Source organism: Mya arenaria, chromosome 5 (assembly GCF_026914265.1).
Source record: "Mya arenaria isolate MELC-2E11 chromosome 5, ASM2691426v1".
NCBI classification, from domain to species: Eukaryota; Metazoa; Mollusca; class Bivalvia; order Myida; family Myidae; genus Mya; species Mya arenaria.
The window spans coordinates 31,458,318-31,479,127 of NC_069126.1; the positions used below are offsets into that span (position 1 = coordinate 31,458,318).

The 20,810-nt window shown below is 36.6% G+C and overlaps 2 protein-coding genes across 3 annotated transcripts; one reads left to right on the plus strand and one right to left on the minus strand.

The window, feature by feature from the left end:
- Positions 1-761: 761 nt before the first annotated feature.
- On the minus strand, positions 762-3,787 carry LOC128235616 (agrin-like). Its single transcript, XM_052950423.1, has 4 exons — positions 3,745-3,787; positions 3,082-3,253; positions 2,060-2,434; positions 762-846 (listed from the first exon to the last, which is right to left on the minus strand). Exons 1-4 carry the CDS (start codon positions 3,785-3,787, stop codon positions 762-764), a joined length of 675 nt encoding a protein of 224 aa, XP_052806383.1.
- A 10,100-nt stretch (positions 3,788-13,887) lies between these two features.
- On the plus strand, positions 13,888-19,245 carry LOC128235150 (uncharacterized). 2 transcript variants are annotated; one of them, XM_052949890.1, is made up of 4 exons: positions 13,888-14,083; positions 15,904-16,530; positions 16,864-17,021; positions 17,264-19,245. In XM_052949890.1, the coding sequence occupies exons 2-4, from the start codon at positions 15,915-15,917 to the stop codon at positions 18,164-18,166; spliced, it is 1,677 nt and encodes a 558-aa protein (XP_052805850.1). In that variant the 5' UTR covers positions 13,888-14,083; positions 15,904-15,914; the 3' UTR covers positions 18,167-19,245. The 2 variants fall into 2 exon arrangements, with proteins under 2 accessions (XP_052805850.1, XP_052805852.1); XM_052949892.1 differs by having other exon boundaries at positions 13,888-14,079.
- The last annotated feature ends 1,565 nt before the right edge of the window (positions 19,246-20,810 follow it).

Consider the following 20,810-nt stretch of genomic DNA (forward strand, 5'->3'; position numbering starts at 1 on the left):
CTTTATTATTTGACTTAGAAAATCTAGTTAAGGATTTGCATGTAACCACATATTAGACAATAACTCGCCAAATACATCATGTATTGCATTGAAACTTGATACAAGAGATCCCGACCATGCAACATTCTTAAGTAATCAAATAAGATAACTCAATCTTGCATATAATTCAAATTTTGCCTCCCTTGTTCAACTGAGTAATTTTGGTTAAGGTTTTGCATGTAAGCACATACAAGTCAATAACTCTGCAACTACTTCATATAGTACATTGTAACTTTACACAATCAAATGTGATAACTCTATCTTGCATATAATTCAAATTTTGACCCTTTATTTTTTTTATTGATGTAAGTTTTGCAAATAATCTAATTGTACACATTTTCGTACACCAGAGCGATGAAATTATGCGTTAGATTTATCATTATCAAACCTCTGATGAATGAGAATGAGTTTTTAATGATCGATATACGTTTCGCTAACATTTTGCAAGCCTTAAACCTATTAGCCGCGAAAAAGTCGAGCGCGCTTCCTCTGAAACAGCTCTTGTTAATTATAAAATTGATTTCAAATATGAGAACACAAGACAATTACTCGAGAGTAACATTAGCCTTCGGTCATCTGGAGAAAAAAAAGATTGTTCTGTTCTGTTCAGTTCTAACATTCAAAACATTTAACAACTATTATGTCCCATATGAATTATTCATATATTTCATCTTCGTACAACGCATGCAAGCAAAACTAGACATACGAGTGGGCGTTCAACTTTAGCGTCCGAGAATTGTGCAGTGTGAGAGCTCCGACTGTATGGACAAATCTGTCTTTGCGCATGCGGCCTTGGATAGCTCGCACCTGTGAAAAACAACAACAACAGAATAGAACAACAAAACTGGTTTAAATACTATTAATGGAGCTGATATAACAATAGCAAAATATTGACCAGTTTTATAATGCACATGCTTTATAGGTTATTTATTCTAAATCACGGTAGCTATTATGTTTAGGCGAAAGCTCTAGTTTTTCAGCTTTGTAGTAGGGTAATCCAGAAGAAAATTTTGCAAATAATATACACTTATTTACTTATTAGCTGGGGAATATGCTGTCATATTGACCAAAAAAGCATTATTGACCGAGGCGATAGTCGATTAGGATTTTTTTGTCCGGCGGCGGCGTCCACAGCGCACAGTGGTCAGAAATTAGTTCGAGGAGAGCAATATTTGATAAGCATATAGAGAGCTGAATTTTCTACCTTCTGTACCCTAAGCGTAGGAGGAGTCTTAATACACATGTTCAGAGGCGCCGACGCTGCCCCCCCCCCCCCCACCAAATATTTCGGCTGATTATGACCAATGGAGAAAAAAAGTTATGAAAATATAATTTAGCTACGACCTGGTAATATTTTTGCCGAGACGGACCTACACTACCTCGACAAAGGAAAATGTCACGGAGATTCGAACAAGAAACCGCCCTAGCAGAGTTTCCAGCTACCGAAAAGGAACACTTCCGCCAGATCTACAAAGAGGCACTCGATCTTGCCATGTCAGCCATCAAGGACCGCTTCGACAAACAAGGCTATGTACAAGACATACATACACCTAGGAGACATGCTGCTGAAGAGTTTGAGGGGGATGCATCGTTCCGTGACGACATGGAATACATTGTAAATATCTATGGTTGCGACTTTAACAATTTTTTTTTTACTTACTGATTCGGGTAGAGTTGTCCATCAGTGCCACAGACAATAGCTAGGCCGTGACAGGAAATTGCAGCTAGATTAGAACACACGTTTACTTACTGATTCGGGTATAGTTGTCCATCAGTGCCACAGACAATAGCTAGGCCGTGACAGGAAATTGCAGCTAGATTAGAACACACGTTTACTTACTGATTCGGGTAGAGTTGTCCATCAGTGCCACAAACAATAGCTAGGTCGTGACAGGAAATTGCAGCTAGATTAGAACACACGTTTACTTACTGATTCGGGTAGAGTTGTCCACCAGTGCCACAAACAATAGCTAGGCCGTGACAGGAAATTGCAGCTAGTTAAGAACACAGGTTTACTTACTGATTCGGGTAGAGTTGTCCATCAGTGCCACAAACAATAGCTAGGCCGTGACAGGAAATTGCAGCTAGATTAGAACAGAATACGTTCTGGACAATAGCAGACATCGGGTCCGCAGTGACGGGAGCGGCGGTAGAAGTTCCGGTTGCCTGTGTCTGTGTGGAGACGGTGGTCGCGCTGGTGGCTGTGTTAACACCGCTTGAAAGTGTGGCAGTTATCTTTTGGTTAGTTGACGAGGCGGCTGTGTTTGCGTTTACCGTTGTTGTGGCTACCTTTGTGCTGGTAGGATGAGTGGTTGTCGAACAAGGGCCATGTTGAGACACTGTGACTGGAATTTCATCTTCCCTCGTTTCGCATGCAATTTGCATGAAAAGACAGCTGTTGAAGTACAGGATATTGATTAAAAATCTGAATTTTTCGTTTTATTTTGATATGTGCTTAAATTATTTACGTGTTGCTACATTTAATCAAAAAGAACGCGCATGTGCAAAATACGAGTTACATTTTCCGAAGCTTGAATAAAATTTACATTTATTCCATGAGATTTATGCAATCATTAATGACTGCATAAGTCTCATGAAATAAATGTAAATTTAACAAATAACGGACTACAAAGCAATCTCGTTTTAATGAAAACTTTAGCAAATAATGTCAGTAAACATTTTATTGAACAAACAACATTATATAAATAATAAATACAGTGCGAGCTTTTTACGTCTGTAAGAGGACACTTTTGAAGAAAAAACGAGTAACAGTGTCTGATTTATACGACGATAAGTGTATTGCATATATTAGTGAGCAAATAAACGCATTAATAAATAAAATAACACAGATTTATAAATAGATAAATAGAAATATTTTTCAGAAAGATGAACATTAGATTATTATCATGGCCTTTTTAAATACAATATATCGGCTAGTGGGATTACTCAAAATTCTCGTGCACGGTCCGCTTACAACCGTAAGAAAAAAACTTTTTCAAAAGCTCTGCTGGGGACATGGTCGTATAGATTGAAATAACTCACTGGTTGGCATATGTGACCCCATCTGTCCCGCAAACCTGTTCATTTTGGGAAACGTGATTCTCACAATTCAGTTTGGTGATGTCATGACATAGTTTGTGGTCGAATGGCACCACCAGCGTCTCAATGTAGTTGTTTACATCTGGGTCAGGCTCATGGTTGTGTGCGCCGCAGGCTGTAGGTTAATAATGAACTGTTACATTGTATAAAGAAAATAATTGTTTGCTGGTATTATTTTGCAATTTGATATGTGTCTTTTTATACAAACACGTATTTTGATTTGGAAAGAGACCTAATGATATTGCATATAGAATCATATAGAACATTCACCATCTTCCTCTTGAACTGTTCCTGTATAACCTATTTCTAACACTGCGCCTGATCCACCTATCTCTCAAACTGCTACTGATCAACTTATCTCTCAAACTGACCCTGTTATATCAAACCTCTCAATATGCGCCCGTTCCTCCTATCTCTCAAACTACTCTTGTTATATCTAGTAACCTCTCAAACTGCTCCTGTTCCACCTACCTCTCAAACTGCTCCTGTTCCACTTATTTCTCAAACTGCTCCTGTTCAATCTACCTCTCAAACTGCTCCTGTTCCACCTACCTCTCAAACTGCTCTTGTTCCACCTACCTTTCAAACTGCTCCTGTTCCACCTACCTCTCAAACTGCTCCTGTTCCACCTATTTCTCATACTGCTCATGTTCCACCTACCTCTCAAACTGCTCCTGTTCCACCTACCTCTCAAACTGCTCCTGTTCCATCAAACTGCTCCTGTTCCACCTACCTCTCAAACTGCTCCTGTTCCACCTATTTCTCAAACTGCTCCTGTTCAATCTACCTCTCGAACTGCTCTTTTTCTACCTATTTCTCAAACTGCTCCTGTTCCACCTACCTCTCAAACTGCTCCTGTTCCACCTACCTCTCAAACTGCTCCTGTTCCACCTATTTCTCAAACTGCTCCTGTTCCACCTACCTCTCAAACTGCTCCTGTTCCACCTACCTCTCAAACTGCTCCTGTTCCACCTACCTCTCAAACTGCTCCTGTTCCACCTATTCACCAAACTGCTCCTGTTCCACCTATTTCCCATACTGCTCCTGTTCCACCTACCTCTCAAACTGCTCCTGTTCAACCTACCTCTAAAAACTGCTCCTGTTCCACCTATTTCTCAAACTGCTCCTGTTCCACCTACCTCTCAAACTGCTCCTGTTCCACCTACCTCTCAAACTGCTCCTGTTCCACCTATTTCTCATACTGCTCCTGTTCCACCTACCTCTCAAACTGCTCCTGTTCCACCTATTTCTCAAACTGCTCCTGTTCCACCAAACTGCTCCTGTTCCACCTATTTCTCAAACTGCTCCTGTTCCACCTATTTCTCAAACTGCTCCTGTCCCACCTATTTCCCATACTGCTCCTGTTCCACCTACCTCTCAAACTGCTCCTGTTCCAACTACCTCTCAAACTGCTCCTGTTCCACCTATTTCTTAAACTGCTCCTGTTCCACATATTTCTCAAACTGCTCCTGTTCCACCTACCTCTCAAACTGCTCCTGTTCCACCTATTTCTCAAACTGCTCCTGTTCCACCTATTTCTCAAACTGCTCCTGTTCCACCTATTTCCCAAACTGCTCCTGTTCCACCTATTTCTCATACTGCTCCTGTCCACCTACCTCTCAAACTGCTCCTTTTCCAACTACCCCTCAAACTGCTCCTGTTCCACCTATATCTCAAACTGCCCCTGTTCCACCTATTTCTCAAACTGCTCCTGTTACACCTATTTCCCAAACTGCTCCTGTTTCACCTATTTCTCATACTGCTCCTGTTCCACCTACCTCTCAAACTGCTCCTGTTCCACCTACCTCTCAAAGTGCTCTTGTTCCACCTACCTCTCAAACTGCTCCTGTACCACCTACTCTCAAACTGCTCCTGTTCCACCTACCTCTCAAACTACTCCTGTTCCACCTACCTCTCAAACTGCTCCTGTTCCACCTACCTCTCAAACTGCTCCTGGTCCGCCTACCTTTCAAACTGCTCCTGTTCCACCTACCTTTCAATACTGCTCCTGTTCCACCTACCTCTCAAACTGCTCCTGTTCCACCTACCTCTCAAACTGCTCCTGTTCCACCTACCTCTCAAACTGCTCCTGTTCCACCTACCTCTCAAACTGCTCCTGTTCCACCTACCTCTCAAACTGCTCCTGGTCCGCCTACCTTTCAAACTGCTCCTGTTCCACCTACCTTTCAATACTGCTCCTGTTCCACCTACCTCTCAAACTTCTCCTGTTCCACCTACCTCTCAAACTGCTCCTGTTCCACCTATTTCCAATACTGCTCCTGTTCAGCCTACCTTTCAAACTGCTCCTGTTCCGCCTACCTCTCAAACTGCTCCTGTTCCACATATTTCCAATACTGCTCCTGTTCCACCTACCTCTCAAACTGCTCCTGTTCCGCCTACCTCTCAAACTGCTCCTGTTCCACCTACCTCTCAAACTGCTCCTGTTCCACCTACCTCTCAAACTGCTCCTGTTCTCTCTACCTTGCTACCTCTTAAACTGCTCCTGTTCAACCTATCATAAAAATCTATCAAAATTCTTTTGTTGAGTTTCCAATAATAATTAAGAGAAAGCCACCCTACCTGATTCTAGCACAAACAATATGGCACAAAGTCGGAGTGTCCCCATTTTGCTTTCAGAATGTATGTCAACCAACGAGTCGTGTTTCTTATAGCAAGATAAGGTTTAATCTTATGGCAGGGTCGAAGGTCGCTCATGTGTATCTTAAATTAATTTGGCTTTGTGCATGCATTTAGTTTTACATTCATAAGTGTTTTTTCAATTAATGCTGTACTTTTATTTCTACTTTCGTTTCCTTAGGTTAGTTTTTCATTTCTCTCCATGGCGGTTATGCTTTCGGTTTGATATTAATTTCCCTGTGTATTACATGTATTTGTTGTAATGGTTCTGGGGCCCGTTCCAGAAAAGATCTTAGTCGGTCATAGATGTCTATCGAAATTTTCCTATCGTCATACTTGCAATTTTTATATTAAATTTATTTATGTAAACTGAAATTTAGTAAGTATTAAAAGATAAAAAAGTATTGAGAAAATGAAAACTAAACAAAAATGCTTTCGGCCATCGACAACATTCCAACGTTTTTAGGTTTTTTGAAGTTATACAATTTATACAGTAATGAAACACAAATATTGAGCTGAGCTAAATTCTTTTATAAGGGACTTAAGATATTTCGGGAAATTTAGGGCCTGTTTTAGGGATGTTTCCAGAGCCGATAGGTCTGCGTTTTCTTCGAAGAAGTGAAATAGCCGCATACCGATACCACACATGTAATAGATACAGTACGAGTTTTTCTTCAAAAGTGTCCTCTTACAGACGTAATAAATGTACGTGAAGTTAGGCCGCTAGGCCGCTGTAGTGCTCGATCAACTTTTTTGAAAAATAAATAAAAGAAAAAAAACGCTTTACAGTGATAATTTGTGCATAAAACAGTTAATATGTCATTGTTTTAGAAGAAAATGCATGTATACATGCTTTGAAATAGGAAACCATTTTAGGCCGCTAGGCCGCTAGGCCGCTAGGCCGCCAGGCCGCCTGGCCGCTAACTTCACGCCGCTAGGCCGCTAGGCCGCTGAAGTGCTCGATCGACTTTTTTGAAAAAAAGTTGAAAAACGCTTCAGAGTGATAATTTGTGCATATAAACAGTAAATATATCATTGATTCAGAAGATCAGGCATGTTTAATGCTTTGAAATAGCTGACTGCTCAATCGACTTTTTGGAAAAAAATATGTTGATTATCGCTAATAGCTTCAAAGTGTTAATTTGTGCATTCAAACTGTTAATATGTCATTGTTTTAGAAGAAAATGCATGTATACATGCTTTGAAATAGGAAACCATTTTAGGCCGCTAGGCCGCTAGGCCGCCAGGCCGCTAACTTCACGCCGCTAGGCCGCTGAAGTGCTCGATCGACCTTTTTGGGGGAAAAAATGAAAAACGCTTCAGAGTGATAATTTGTGCATAAAAACAGTAAATACATCATTGTTTTAGAAGAACAGGCATGTTTAATGCTTTGAAATAGCTGACTGCTTTATCGACGCTCTTAAAAGAAGACTGTTGATAATCGCTAATAGCTTCAAAGTGTTAATTTGTGCATAAAAACAGTTAATATGTCATTGTTTTAGAAGAAAATGCATGTATACATGCTTTGAAATAGGATACCATTTTAGGCCGCTAGGCCGCTAGGCTGCCAGGCAGGTAACTTCACGCCGCTAGGCCGCTAGGCCGCTGAAGTGCTCGATCGACTTTTTTGAAAAAAAGTTGAAAAACGCTTCAGAGTGATAATTTGTGCATAAAACAGTTAATTTAAAATTGTTTTAGAATAAAAGGTAAAGAAAAATATTCTGAATAGATAACAATTTAAGGCCGCTATGTAACTATATGAATAAAAAACCTTGATTTATCATTGTTTAAAAAAAAAACGCATTCAAAATTGCTTGGAAATAGAAAATATAACTAGGCCGCCAGGCCGCTAGGCCGCTTGGCCGCCAACTTCACGCCGCTAGGCCGCTAGGCCGCCAGGCCGCCAGGCCGCTAACTTCACGCCGCTAGGCCGCTAACTTCACGCCGCTAGGCCGCTAGGCCGCTAGGTCGCTAACTTCACGTACATACGTAATAAGCCGTTTCGCTAGGACGAACACCAATAATAACAAACCAATAATAAATAAATTAATTAATACAGATTTATAAATAGATAAATAGAAATATTTTTCCGAAAGATAAACATTAGATTATTAACATGGCCTTTTTAAATACAATGTATCGGCTAGTGGGATTACTCGAAATTCTCGTGCACGATCCGTTTACAACCATAAGAAGACACATTTTCAAAGCTCTGTTGCGTGTATAGTCGTATAAAACAATGAAAGGGACTTTTGTGTTGACAACAGCAGCCAATTTGTTAAAAAAACTGGTTATGATTCTTTGGTTTGGTTAATGTTAGCCGAAATGCTTATTGATTGGTCAATATTTATCTTATAATGACAATTTTGACCAATCAAATTGCGTATTTGTGCAAACTAACTGAGATATGAGCTTTGAATAATTTATTCAGTTTAATACAATTGGCAGAAGGCGGACAATAATCCAAGACTGTTATTCATTCATAGGGATTGAGAACCGGCGCCCAAGCATAATCTATCAACGCAAATGACTCGACAAACCCTTTTGATAAATGGTTTATATTTAGTGTATGTATGATATAATGATTTGCATATTTCCGTTCGAAAATTAATGTTTTATGGCTTAATCCGTTACTAATGGTTTAAGAAAAACGCATATAACATAATTTTTTTAACTTAAATATGAAATTCTGCGATCTAATATTATGTCAGCTGTCTTATATCACTGGTTTCCATGGATTTTCGCAAAAACTGGCTCGTTCCAAGACAAAAAAAACAAAAAGTTGTCAAAACGTTCAATCTGTGAGAGTGCAGGTTTAAGGCGCACAAACTAGATTTATGCATTTTTTTTTATTTTGATGCAGTTTTAAGTTTTATTCATTTAACTTTAATGAAAAACAAAAATGTATTGTTTGTAATTAACAGCTACGTAGCCACCAATTCAACAGTTAGAAAAGCTAATATATTTCTATCTGAACGTAAATCGTTTGTGTTTTTTTCTGTTTTTATCATTAAAGTAAAATGAGTAAAACTTTATAATGCATTAAAATTATAGAAACAAATAATTGTATCAACCTATAGTGTGCGCCTTTAAACTTCATAATAACGAAATACAAATAAAAACGCTTCGTTATGCAGTATATGAATCATACGCTATTGCATTTCAGTATTTATATATAGATAAGCCGAAGGCTTAGCGTAAAAATCTTGTATCTTCATTTTAAAATCAAAGCAGTTACGTCAATCTTCCGCTCAGCCATCGTTATATGTAAACGGACATAAATAACAAGTTTATTTACGGACGAAGCACGAGTTCACGAAAGAAAAGCACTTATAGATAAGTTTGATTTCCGTTTCGACGGTTAAAGGTTTATATTAATGACACAGGGGCGTAGTTAGCTCTCCATTTATGTGGATCCATAATTGTTCTAGGGGTGTTCGGGGGCATGCCCCCTTGGAAAATTTTGAAAACCATAGTGCAATCTGGTGCATTCTGGGCGTTCTGAGTTGCTTTAATTGAACTGGAAAAAGGACAATTTAAGGATGATGTAGGCAAGTACGCATACTGCAACTTTGACTGATTTTTTTTGGTCAAAATAAAGTGGATTCAGCCGCGTACTCGCGTATTGGCAGCTACGCGCCTGAATGAACAATGTGAAAGGGTAAACTGCTGGTGTATAGTAAACTATGATAGCCTTAAGTGGACACTCTAATGTCCATACCATATTTTCACAGTTGTGTTATCTTTTATGTATTGCGAAAGACTTTAATATAACACAAACCAGATGCGGGTCCAGTATTCGACGTAAGAGGGGGCGTAACTTAGGGGGCGTACCCTACCTCAGAAACGAAATTTATTTGGTTTCAAGTGTTGGCATGGGGAGGGGGGGATGAAGAAAATATTAACAATTTCTAGTCCGAAATGGAAAATTTAGGGCGTTTTTGTATTATTTTCTTCTCCTATATTAAAATAAAAGTAAACTTGGACGATTTTTTTGGGAGGGGGCAGGTGCGCCGGGTGCGCCCCCATCCCCTGAAACCGCTAGTGCAAACAATTACACTTAACGTAATCCATCCATCATTAATACAAATAGTTGGTACAGGTTAAGATTCATTTCAAAATATTACGTATAAGTTTTAAGTTATCACCGACAGCTTCTTCATGTAAACATCATTTTTTCTTACAATCATCGTAATTATTATCTCCCTTTAATAAATCATATCATAATAGTAGCGTCACTATGGTATAATCCATGAAAAATTGTCAACCAATATAGCTATAATATCCATTTTAATATGTAAAAAGCGCCCATACCAGTCAATTGTAACCACGCCCCACCCCCACCCCAGGCCCGGGGAATAGCGGTGACTTTGACTTTTGGTCCAGCCAAGCCCGGGTAAAACCCCCGCCCTGCGGGGTTAAACTGCTGGTAAGATCCCCGCCAAATGCCCCCGCGCCCCAGGGACTCTAGGTAAGGACCATTCCCCGCTAATTTTGGCGCGAAGAGAAAAACACTGCATTCACCCGGCACTGCGGGGCCACCTGAAAGGTAAAAACAAGGCCCATCCCCCCGCTATCCCCGGTAAACCCCGGAATGGGGGGCCGTGTTTACAATTGACTGGTGCATCATCATGCGTTTCAGATAAAATGTTAAACAAAAAACACAAACCCGAACCTGACAAAATATTCTATGTCGACATGTACGCATAGCATTTACACTTATGTCATTATGCATTGTGCCAATAAATTTCGTACTTAACGTACATGTACATTGTACTTATTTGTATCAACATTGTATAAACGACCAAGTAACCTCGTTTACCTGAAAAAAGTTAGATAAACACGCTGTTACTTGTTTTGTATTCTATTATTATTATTATTATTATTATTATTTTTATTATTATTATGATTATTATCATTATTATTATTATTATTATTATTATTATTATTATTATTATTATTATTATTAAACAATCTGTACTAAAAACCCTTTGCTAAAGAGAAACTGCACTGCGACTTATACTTATTTTATTATATATGCTATTTTTTGTACCAATGCTTGAGAAAAGTTACTATTAAGGTGACTGAAAGGCCCGATTTGCCGGGTGTTATCATCATTTATATTTGTATTATGAACAGCATTTGTGTTATAGTCACTATAATAAACAACTAACTTACTAACACACAACTAAAACAATTAAATGCTTCAGAACACCATTTGATATATCCCCGTAGTTTATCCAACTGGAAATACTGTGCAAAAGTACTATTTTTGAAAAATGATCTTACTATATTCCCTGAAAAGACAAATAAATACGATTTTTTTCAAGTTTCTGTAAAACCAGATCACGAACACGAGCCTGTTAATACGAATGAAGTATAAATTAACCGCATAAGACTATCCCTCAACAGGCGGGTAGATAGGGCCAATTTGGAATTACGCAGATCGAAATTTGTTCATTGACGGACATCATATCAAGACCTTCACCCCCCATCCCACTTCGGTTTTTATTTCAAATTCGGGGGTTTTGGTATGACAAAAACATCGACCTGTCAAATTTTCATTACGCAACTGCGTATCTACGTACCGTCTGCTACACGCCTGTTCAATATTATTAAGTATTGTTTTATTTCTCATCTTACCTTGTCGTTATATTTATGTGTGCGCTAAGTCTTGATATATCGTACGATCTGTCGATATAAAGAAATCAATGTTCAGCACATTATGTTAATAGTCGACTGGCTCCTATATGTTTCCATACAATGATAGGAAAATGCAATTTTTACGAAAGTTTATTCAAGCTATACAATTCTATACGTAATTTCTCATAATATTGGATATACATATCTAAAAATCACTTCCCAAAAGATTTTATCCGGGTGTTTATTAGCTAAAGATATATCGCAATGCATGGAAACCCACTCAAAATGCCCACCTATGTACATGTCTATATCATGTTTGTCATTGATTTTTATGTTAACAATCACAATTGCTTACTGATTTTTGTACGCGTGAACACTTTGGGACAACATTTTATACAGTACATGGAAATGTTATGAGTTCCTTAAAAACGATTTAACTATTAAGTTTGCTTTTGTAGACGTGAACTTTTTGTTAATATAGCAACTTTCTCTTAATATAGCTATTTCCACAATGTTAGTACTGAAACAGACGACCTATCTATAAATTTGTCTGGCCATTGTCAGTATCATGATTTATAAATGCATAAAGCGTTGTTGAGAATGCTTTGATTTTTCTGGAACGGTCTTTGCGTATCTTCTATGTATTTTGATTGCCATCGTCGAAGTACGTGTGTTACAGCCTAATTACCCCCGTTTCAATGTCAGCCATGCGCATATTACAAGAAGCGCTATTTTGAAATATAGAAAGAAAACACCAGACAGCACCAGTTGATCAATATTGCAGCAATTGGAGCATCTCGGTCATTTTCGTAAGAAAAAAACCTCGGATGTATATGGACGGTTTACAATGTCAGAACTATTTACATTTTAATACGCTTCAAATAGATCGCGTAGTAATTAATTTACAGGACGCACCGACTCTGTGCTGTTCTGTTATTTTTCAGGCAAAAAAGCCGCCTGTGTGACATTAAACATAAAGTACAGGCGGACACCAACTTTGAAGGCGTCCGCGCCATTTTAATTTTCCGAACTACTTTTTTACGAATGCACCGGCATACATCTGAAGCTCCTTGTATGGCGGAGACGGCCTTTGTGTTCCGACTGATATTAAGCCGGCAAAAAGCGCTCTTAAAATACGATTAGCAGCCACAAAAGTAATCTTAAAATGTATATATATAGTGCTCTACACTGGTTCACGTTAAAGAACCAGTGTAACCCTAATAAGGGTTACATTGTATCTGTGCAATATGCTCCAAAAACGTAAAATGACCAGCAATCTTTTCGGGGCACTCGCCGACGAATGGGCAAGGCCCGGGTGCGAGCTAGTATCAATACGGTTACACACCAACACCAGCATGTCGTTATGTTTTGCTTCTTCCATATTGCATGTTGGTTTGAATTACAAGATATATGAAATGCTTCAAATTTAGTATTTCTTATTTAACTTTGAGGTTCAATATTAAGCAAGCATTTTACATTTATCCCTTTCAAGGCTTAAGTGTTAAAAACGAGTCCTTTTATTGATGGATCTGTATTAAAGTTGTACATTTTCTGAAACTTCTTATTTACTGTGAGAGGAATGCAATTTATTTGGAGAAAATTTGTTGAAAAATAAGTTAGTTATAAGCTTTTCAAAAACCGACTAACTATCCGAGTGCCTTAACGTGTCAACACTTAACAAGTAAATAATAAAATATATTGGTTGTTTTTTTTCGTAGAAATTTTAGGTTGATTATTAGGTTTTTGTGATTAATTACCATATTTAAATTATTTTGGTCTTGAAAATATATTTTTATTTTCTTTTTTTCGTGGGTGAGGGTGGGGGTGCTGGCGTGGCAAGTTGGGTGGGTCCTGTCAACGTAACTGCCGCATGTGAAATGTAACACTGCATCCTTGTCATGCTCATTGTACACTATGAACAGAAATTCATTTTTTTTGCATTCGCAATTCAAAAGGATCGACTCTCTGATAAGCTCTATTTTGAGTGTTAGCCATTGGTATTGTTAAAACGGATCGATTGATAAAACCACACGTAAACACTATTTTCTGAAAATGATGTACAGGTTTATAATACGCTATGCTTTAAATGAATAACCAAAAGCACACAATTTTCTAAAAATGACAAACAAATATAAGTATTTAAAGCGCTAAGCTCACGATAAAAAAAAAACGCGCAGCAGTATTCACGAATAGGATGGAGAAAATTCGCTCGATTTCGATAAAAATATAAGATGCATTTTAAATATTCATTTATTTTATCTAAAAAATAATAATGTGTATTATTTAAAGGTATCTTTGTAAAGATATGTTAAGAATATATTTTTAAAACCCCATTTTTCACTTCGAATTTGAAGGAACCTGCTCCACTACATTCGACAATACTACGGCCCGTTTCACCATGTTGAAGTTTTTTTTTTATTTTGAAACCAAAACTGAAAATTTTAAAAAATTAAAACAACAAGGAATATAATGTTAAATAAGCTATGAATAGTTATTTTTTAATATGCATCTATGCCCTGCTTTCCAACAAAGGAGGAAATTATTCTATCTAAGAGTGGTACTAAACGTTGTTGTTCGTTTGGCCTGAATAGTCTGTCAAACTCTTTTGGCTAAATTGCACGCTCTTAATTAACAACTGGAAATAGCGTAATTACGAAACATGTAGGTAAGATATTTCCATATTTTGTATGTGGAGTCCGAAGGACTCCACGCGTACGTTGACCAGCCCAATTGCGTTCATATCCCCGATAATGACATCAAGCCGCAATTCATTACTTATATTTACACCAATATTTCATTATTTCATTCAATAATTGTTAAAAAATACTTCATTTCTTTTTAGGAAACCTTTCAGTAACTCTTTACTACCAATTCTGTAAATAAAACGACCCGACTGTAATCGGAAGCATTTTTTCAAATGACGTCACAATAACGCGGGAAAAGATCAACCACTTGAAATCACTTTTAAGCGTAAAATTCAAACACTTAAGGCAACTATTCATTTAAAATTTAAAAAATAATACTTTCTAAAATGTTGATTTATATTTTACGGGACCTGTTAACACAATACAAACAATAACGGTATCAATATTTTTCATGTATATTCTTATGCAATGAATTGCGATCCGAACATATCCGAAGATGTTGTGTTCATCGATTGATGAACGCAATTGCCGAAAGGCAGTTCATTTAAGGAATGTAAGTTGAGGTGTAAATATAAGGGGATAGAAGAACGTCTTTTGAAAAAAAGAATACTGTGTTTAAAGCTGCACACTCACAGATGTAACGTTTTGACAACTTATTTCGTCTTGAAACGAGTCAATTTATGCGAAAATATATGGAAACCAGTCATATTAGACTGCTGACAAAAACTTAGATCGCAGATTTTTATATTTAAGTCCAAAATTGATGTTTTATGGATTTTTCTTAAACCGTTAGTAACGGTTTTAGCCATAAAACAGTAATTTTTGAACGGAAAAATGAAAATCTACGATCTGATCTTTTGTCAGCAGACTTTCATCCCTGGTTTACAGATATTGACGTAGAAATTTGCTCATTCCAAAACAAAAAATAAAAAGGGTGTAAAAACGGTAAATATGTGAGAGTGCAGCTTAAATGGTCACAGGTCGCAGCTACCCAGACTTCTTTCGTCCAAACGGGTGTTAAGCAAACTATTATTTTCTGTACGTTTTCCTTATTATGATAAAGCTGAATTATGATTTCATTTTACAAGAAAATGGGAATACACGTTAAATTCTGACAATTGGCAATACAAAAAGTTATAAATCATGAAAACTTCATTTGTAAGAAAATACGACGACGACGATGATGATGATGATGATGATGATGATGATGATCGATTAAATCGACACATGTTTTTGTTATGCCCATTGCATAATTTATAGGAAAATGGTATTGTTTGGTTTAATTTCATTATTTGATCGTACATCTGTAATGGTGATTCGCGATCGTCGATTTTCTGAAAATGGTAAGGGAGACAAATATTTAAAAATAGAATATAAAAACCGCACACATTTTTCTATTTTTGGAATTGAGGGGGAATTAATAATTTTCATGATATAAATTACTACTACATCGTTGATTTGGTAATGTTTTAAAAGTGAGCATGGATTCAAAACAATAATTGTATGTAGGTTTATAAATTTAAAAACAAACAGTATATTCCACATATTGGCATAACAAACATTCTAGATTAAGAAATGAATTATAGGGGCTTAATTTGTTAGTGAATACGTTGTAACAAGAGAAAATATTATGATCATGGTGGTGGTGGTGGTGGTAGTGGTGGTGGCGGCGGCGGCGACGACGACGATGACGATGACGACGGTAATGATGATGATGATGATGATGATGATGATGATGACGATGACGACGACGACGGCGGCGGCGGCGGTGGTGATGGTGATGATGATGATGATGATGATGATGATTAGGTTGATAAACATTGTTCAGCTTTGTTTTCAGAAAGACAAACAATGAACATGGAACGAAAGCTTGTCTTAACCAAGGAAGCATTTCCTAGGTATGCTTACACGTCAAAAAACGCCGAACAACTTGACAAAAAAGGAACATGTTTAAGATCCACTTACCATTCAGCTACTGACCCACCATTGGACTTCGGTGAGATCAGTATTGCAATTAAAAGTTTCCATTTGAATTCACTTTCGGCAGATGAATTACGATACAAGAAAACTTTAAAAAAAGAAGGCAGGTCGGAAACAGCACATAACGGAGACGAAACAACCGAAGAAAAACGAAAAGGATGTATAAATCCACAAATTACAATTACAACGTACGATGACGTTCAACATGGCAGCATCAGTCCATTTAAAGACATTACCGGCGACATTCTCATCATAGTAGAAGACAATCCGAAGGAAACAGACAAAGCATTAAACCCCGTCAGAAGAAACTTAGACAAGAGTTTAATCGTCAAGAGTTGCTCTCGTGAACAAATTGCAAAGACAATTTGTACCTCATTGGAAATATTTGTTTTGCGAGTTCTGAAAAGTCGAATAACTGCATTAAAGAATCTTTATGATCAGCTTAAGCCGATCGAAGATGTTGACACACCATCTACCACAAGATCAGGTTTAATTATGTTAATGATATTTTCTGGTAGGCTCTAAATAGCAATTTTCGAATAAAAAGATGTATGCACTTGTAATGAAATTATATTGTAACTACTATTATTATTATTTTTATTATTATTATTATTATTATTATTATTATTTTATTATTATTATTATTATTATTATTATTATAATTATTATTATTATTATTATTATTATTATTATTATTATTATTATCATTATTATTATTATTATTATTATTATTATTATTATTATTATTATCATACTGTCGTTATATCAGTTTCTGAATCATGGCAAATTATCATGCAAAAACATTATTTCTAAATTTCAGGAAAGAAATTTCGAGAAATAGAATATTTTTCTGATAGACAGCAGATCGAAATGATCAAGGACACACTTCATGAAGCCCATGCTTTGTACAGAAGAAGTGGAATTTCTCAAGACGAGAGTTCTTTTGGAGAAGCTGATGTACCCATTCTCAGTGACAAGGTGAATATTGTTTTACTCATAGCTGTTTCTATTAATTTTATGTCCACATCTTTTCTTGCAATTATACACAACCGTCTTAATCCGCGCTTAAAGTTTACCATTAAACATAACACGTAAAGCAAGAAAATAAATAAACCTACATTTGACCGTAACATTTATGTTATGTATATGTGTTCGATGAGTTATATAACTTTCAAAATATCTATTGTTAAATGCTTTATCATTATTCACTACTTCACTAGCTTGCAAAATCTCTTTACATCATCGACGACAGAATTTACGGATGCGGTTTCAGAAACTCAACACTTGAGATATTCGTAAACGTGTCGCAAGGTATTATGAGTGACAAGGCATACCAGCAATTGTGCCTGAAGATCGGAGCTACTGCGAAGGAGTATGATGTTTTCGAAACTGAAATAAAGGTTGGACGATATGAACAGGTCAACTATTCTTCCTGTCAAGTAGGCACTAGAATCAAGAGCGACATGGGGCAGTTTGCGACACTTGGTGGTTTTGCAAGAAAGGAAGGAACATTGCATGTCCTACTCGCTAGACACTTTGCCGACCCTGAACAAGTTCGATCAATATATTACATTGACGGGGAAGAGGGGAGTACATTTCTTGCACGCGTGTTGTCTGGTTCACACCGTGGTATATATGATATATCTGTTGGAAAGGTTTCGCCAAATATCTCAAATACAATGTTTCGGAATAGCGACGGTCATCCAATGAACAGCTCGTTAATGGACATGTCAACGGTCAATCGCAGAGATTTATGTGAACGGCATGTTCATTTCTGGGCAGATGAACAACAACCGAGAGTTGGAAAAATTGTAATCCCCGACTTCGATGAAAGGTCGTCAAACACTCGATATGTTCTTATAAAAGAACTACTGGAGTTCAGTGAAGAACACAATGAGTTAAGACCTCGTAGATTATGCAAAATGGGCCATAGTGGAGCTATCTTCTGTTCTGATGACATCGACGGGCAGTGTGTACATGTATGTACAATGCTCATGGGATCCTTAAATAGTCGAGACATGGCGAACAATCCAAATGTGCAGGGCGAGTATACATCGTTTCCGCTAAACCAAGGAATTACACAACTTAATGAAGAGCATGGCGGAGATTTTAACATCTGCTAAAATAAAGTGAGTTCAAGACATGAGGCAAACGATCTCAAGATTACAAGCAAATACCTAGTAGGGAATAACAATAAGTTCATTGACACGACTGTGTCTGAGGACAGCGTTTATCTATTTGACAATTGTGTAGAAAGAAATACATGTTGACATATGTTTTGTAGCGTTTGGTCTCGTTGCGTGGCCGTTGGTCCTTTTATTGTTTGATTTAACCAAAAGTTTTATTTGGTGTACCTTTTTGCTTTAATTAACGATCAGTGTTGAAAAAAACCTTTTTGTTTTAATTGTTAATCAGTGTTGTAAATATATACCTTTTCATTTAATTGTTGATCAGTGTTGTAAATATATACTTTTTGATTTAGTTATTGATCAGTGTTGTAAATACATACCTTTTGATTTAATTGTTGATCAGTGTTGTAAATATATACCTTTTGATTTAATTATTGATCAGTGTTGTAAATATTTACCTTTTGATTTAATTGTTGATCAGTGTTGTAAATATATACCTTTTGATTTAATTGTTGATCAGTGTTGTAAATATATACCTTTTGATTTAATTGTTGATAAGTGTTGTAAATATATACCTTTTGATTTAATTGTTGATCAGTGTTGTCAATAAATACCTTTTGATTTAATTGTTGATCAGTGTTGAACAATACCTTATTGTTATAATTGTTGATCAGTGATAAACAATATCTTTTGTTTTAATTGTTGATCAATGTTGAAAACATAAATGTGTTAAATGGACATGACGAAATACAAAACAGCTTGAAAAAAGTTTTGAATGCAATGTTTGCGTACAGTTTGATATCATATATTCAAGGAAAATAATAGAAACAACATTTGACTTTAATTTTAAAGCAATATGATAAAATTGATTCTGTAATAACATAGGGTCTTATGCGAAAAATGCTCTCTGTGAAACGTTAAAGATATTCAAACTTAACATTTTGTAATTTGAAGTGAAACTTTACCAGGAGCATCTTTTTTGTAGTATTGATTTGATGGATTATCTTAAATTATTCAACATGTGTACCTGTGAATATGCCTTTTGTGTGTATATTGATTATATCATTTTAATAAAAGCCATTATGAAAAACGTGAAGGTTAGATGGTGCTTTCTCACCGGTAAAGAATGTGACAGTCGATTTAGCGCCTTGTTGATCACATGAAAGCGCTTCCCGAACTATCAGTCTCAACGAGGTTCTTTAGAACAGTGATGAACTTTATGATTTAACACAAGGAACTCTTTATCAGGGATCCACACTGATCTCCATGAGGAGCAAAGAAGTTGTCTGTCACCACATATGAAAATATTTGGCGCCCCAATTAAGCGCGAGGGTCATAACGTCACTCATTTTAAGAATAAAAAATCATACGCCATTGTCTCCAGGTGTTTATTTCTCAATACAGCGATCCGGTCAACAAGTAAACACAAGAAAGCTCTTCAGTCGTTTGAAGGGAATGTTCTACTTCATGAGTTCATTCCCTTCTAACTGTATACTGCTATACATGATATTTAAATATCGTTATCAGTTGAGTAAATTATGGCATCAACTTTCCACCTAAGTAAAAACGTCATTAATCTGGAACAAATTTGATGAAATAAGAAGTGGTGTTGGGAGCAAAGTTCAAAATTGTAAGGACATTTCAATGTTTTTGGTATTTTTTCTTTTGTTTCAAATAAGATCATTTAACAACTAAACGCTTATATAGGACATCGCTGTAGCTTTTGATAAATAACTCGCTGCAATAGAGGCAGTGTGCATGATTGTATTTCATGATACTATATGATGAACTATAAGTGACAAATCCATACAAATCTTTTAACTAATATGAACTCTCTTAGGCTTATCTCATCTGTACTATCATATAGTTTCATTGTCTAATATTTTGTGTTGTTAACATACTTTATATAAAGTGTAAGCTCGAAGAACCCTTTAACCCACTACAGTACTTTATATATTAAGAGAGGTTGCGAAACAGAACTCACATGTGTAGCTGTTCGTGTAGCAAAGCGTACTTGTGAACGTTGCAGTTGAGTTTGAAAGTGTTTGCGAACCTTCACTTTTATAGTTTTTACTCGTACATGTATTACGTTCCTCGTGATAACGTACATTTCTTGTGGTATGCAGCATCTGCAGCAGGGAGATCTAGAACTGGCAATATTCTGTTAAGCACTTCATGGGACCATGAATCATTTCGGTCGATGCATTTCTGTTTCATAGTGTTTTTATTTTTATTTTCGATGGTTCGTAACGGATAAACATATGCACCACTTTTCTAACTATTAAGCTTGCTATCCTTGCCACAACAATACCTCATGTTCTGAAAATTAAATGTGAAAATTGAACTTGTGACGTAATTGTTATTTTTACTATTGTTAGCATTATCACATTGTTTTTGGTGTAAATAAAATCACGCGTACAGTCTGTGTGGACTATCTGATCAAGAACAACAAGGATGTTCAAGACGATACGTATTGATAGTTTTGCAATTTGTTCACGGCGATATGCTTCACTGACTTGCCTAACAATGTAATAAGTGTTGTTGTTTATGATAATGTCTGGCCGTAAATCTTGTATGTACGTATTTATACTGAGAAAACATTATCATAAACTTCAAAACGTTTTTCCCCCTTTCTATC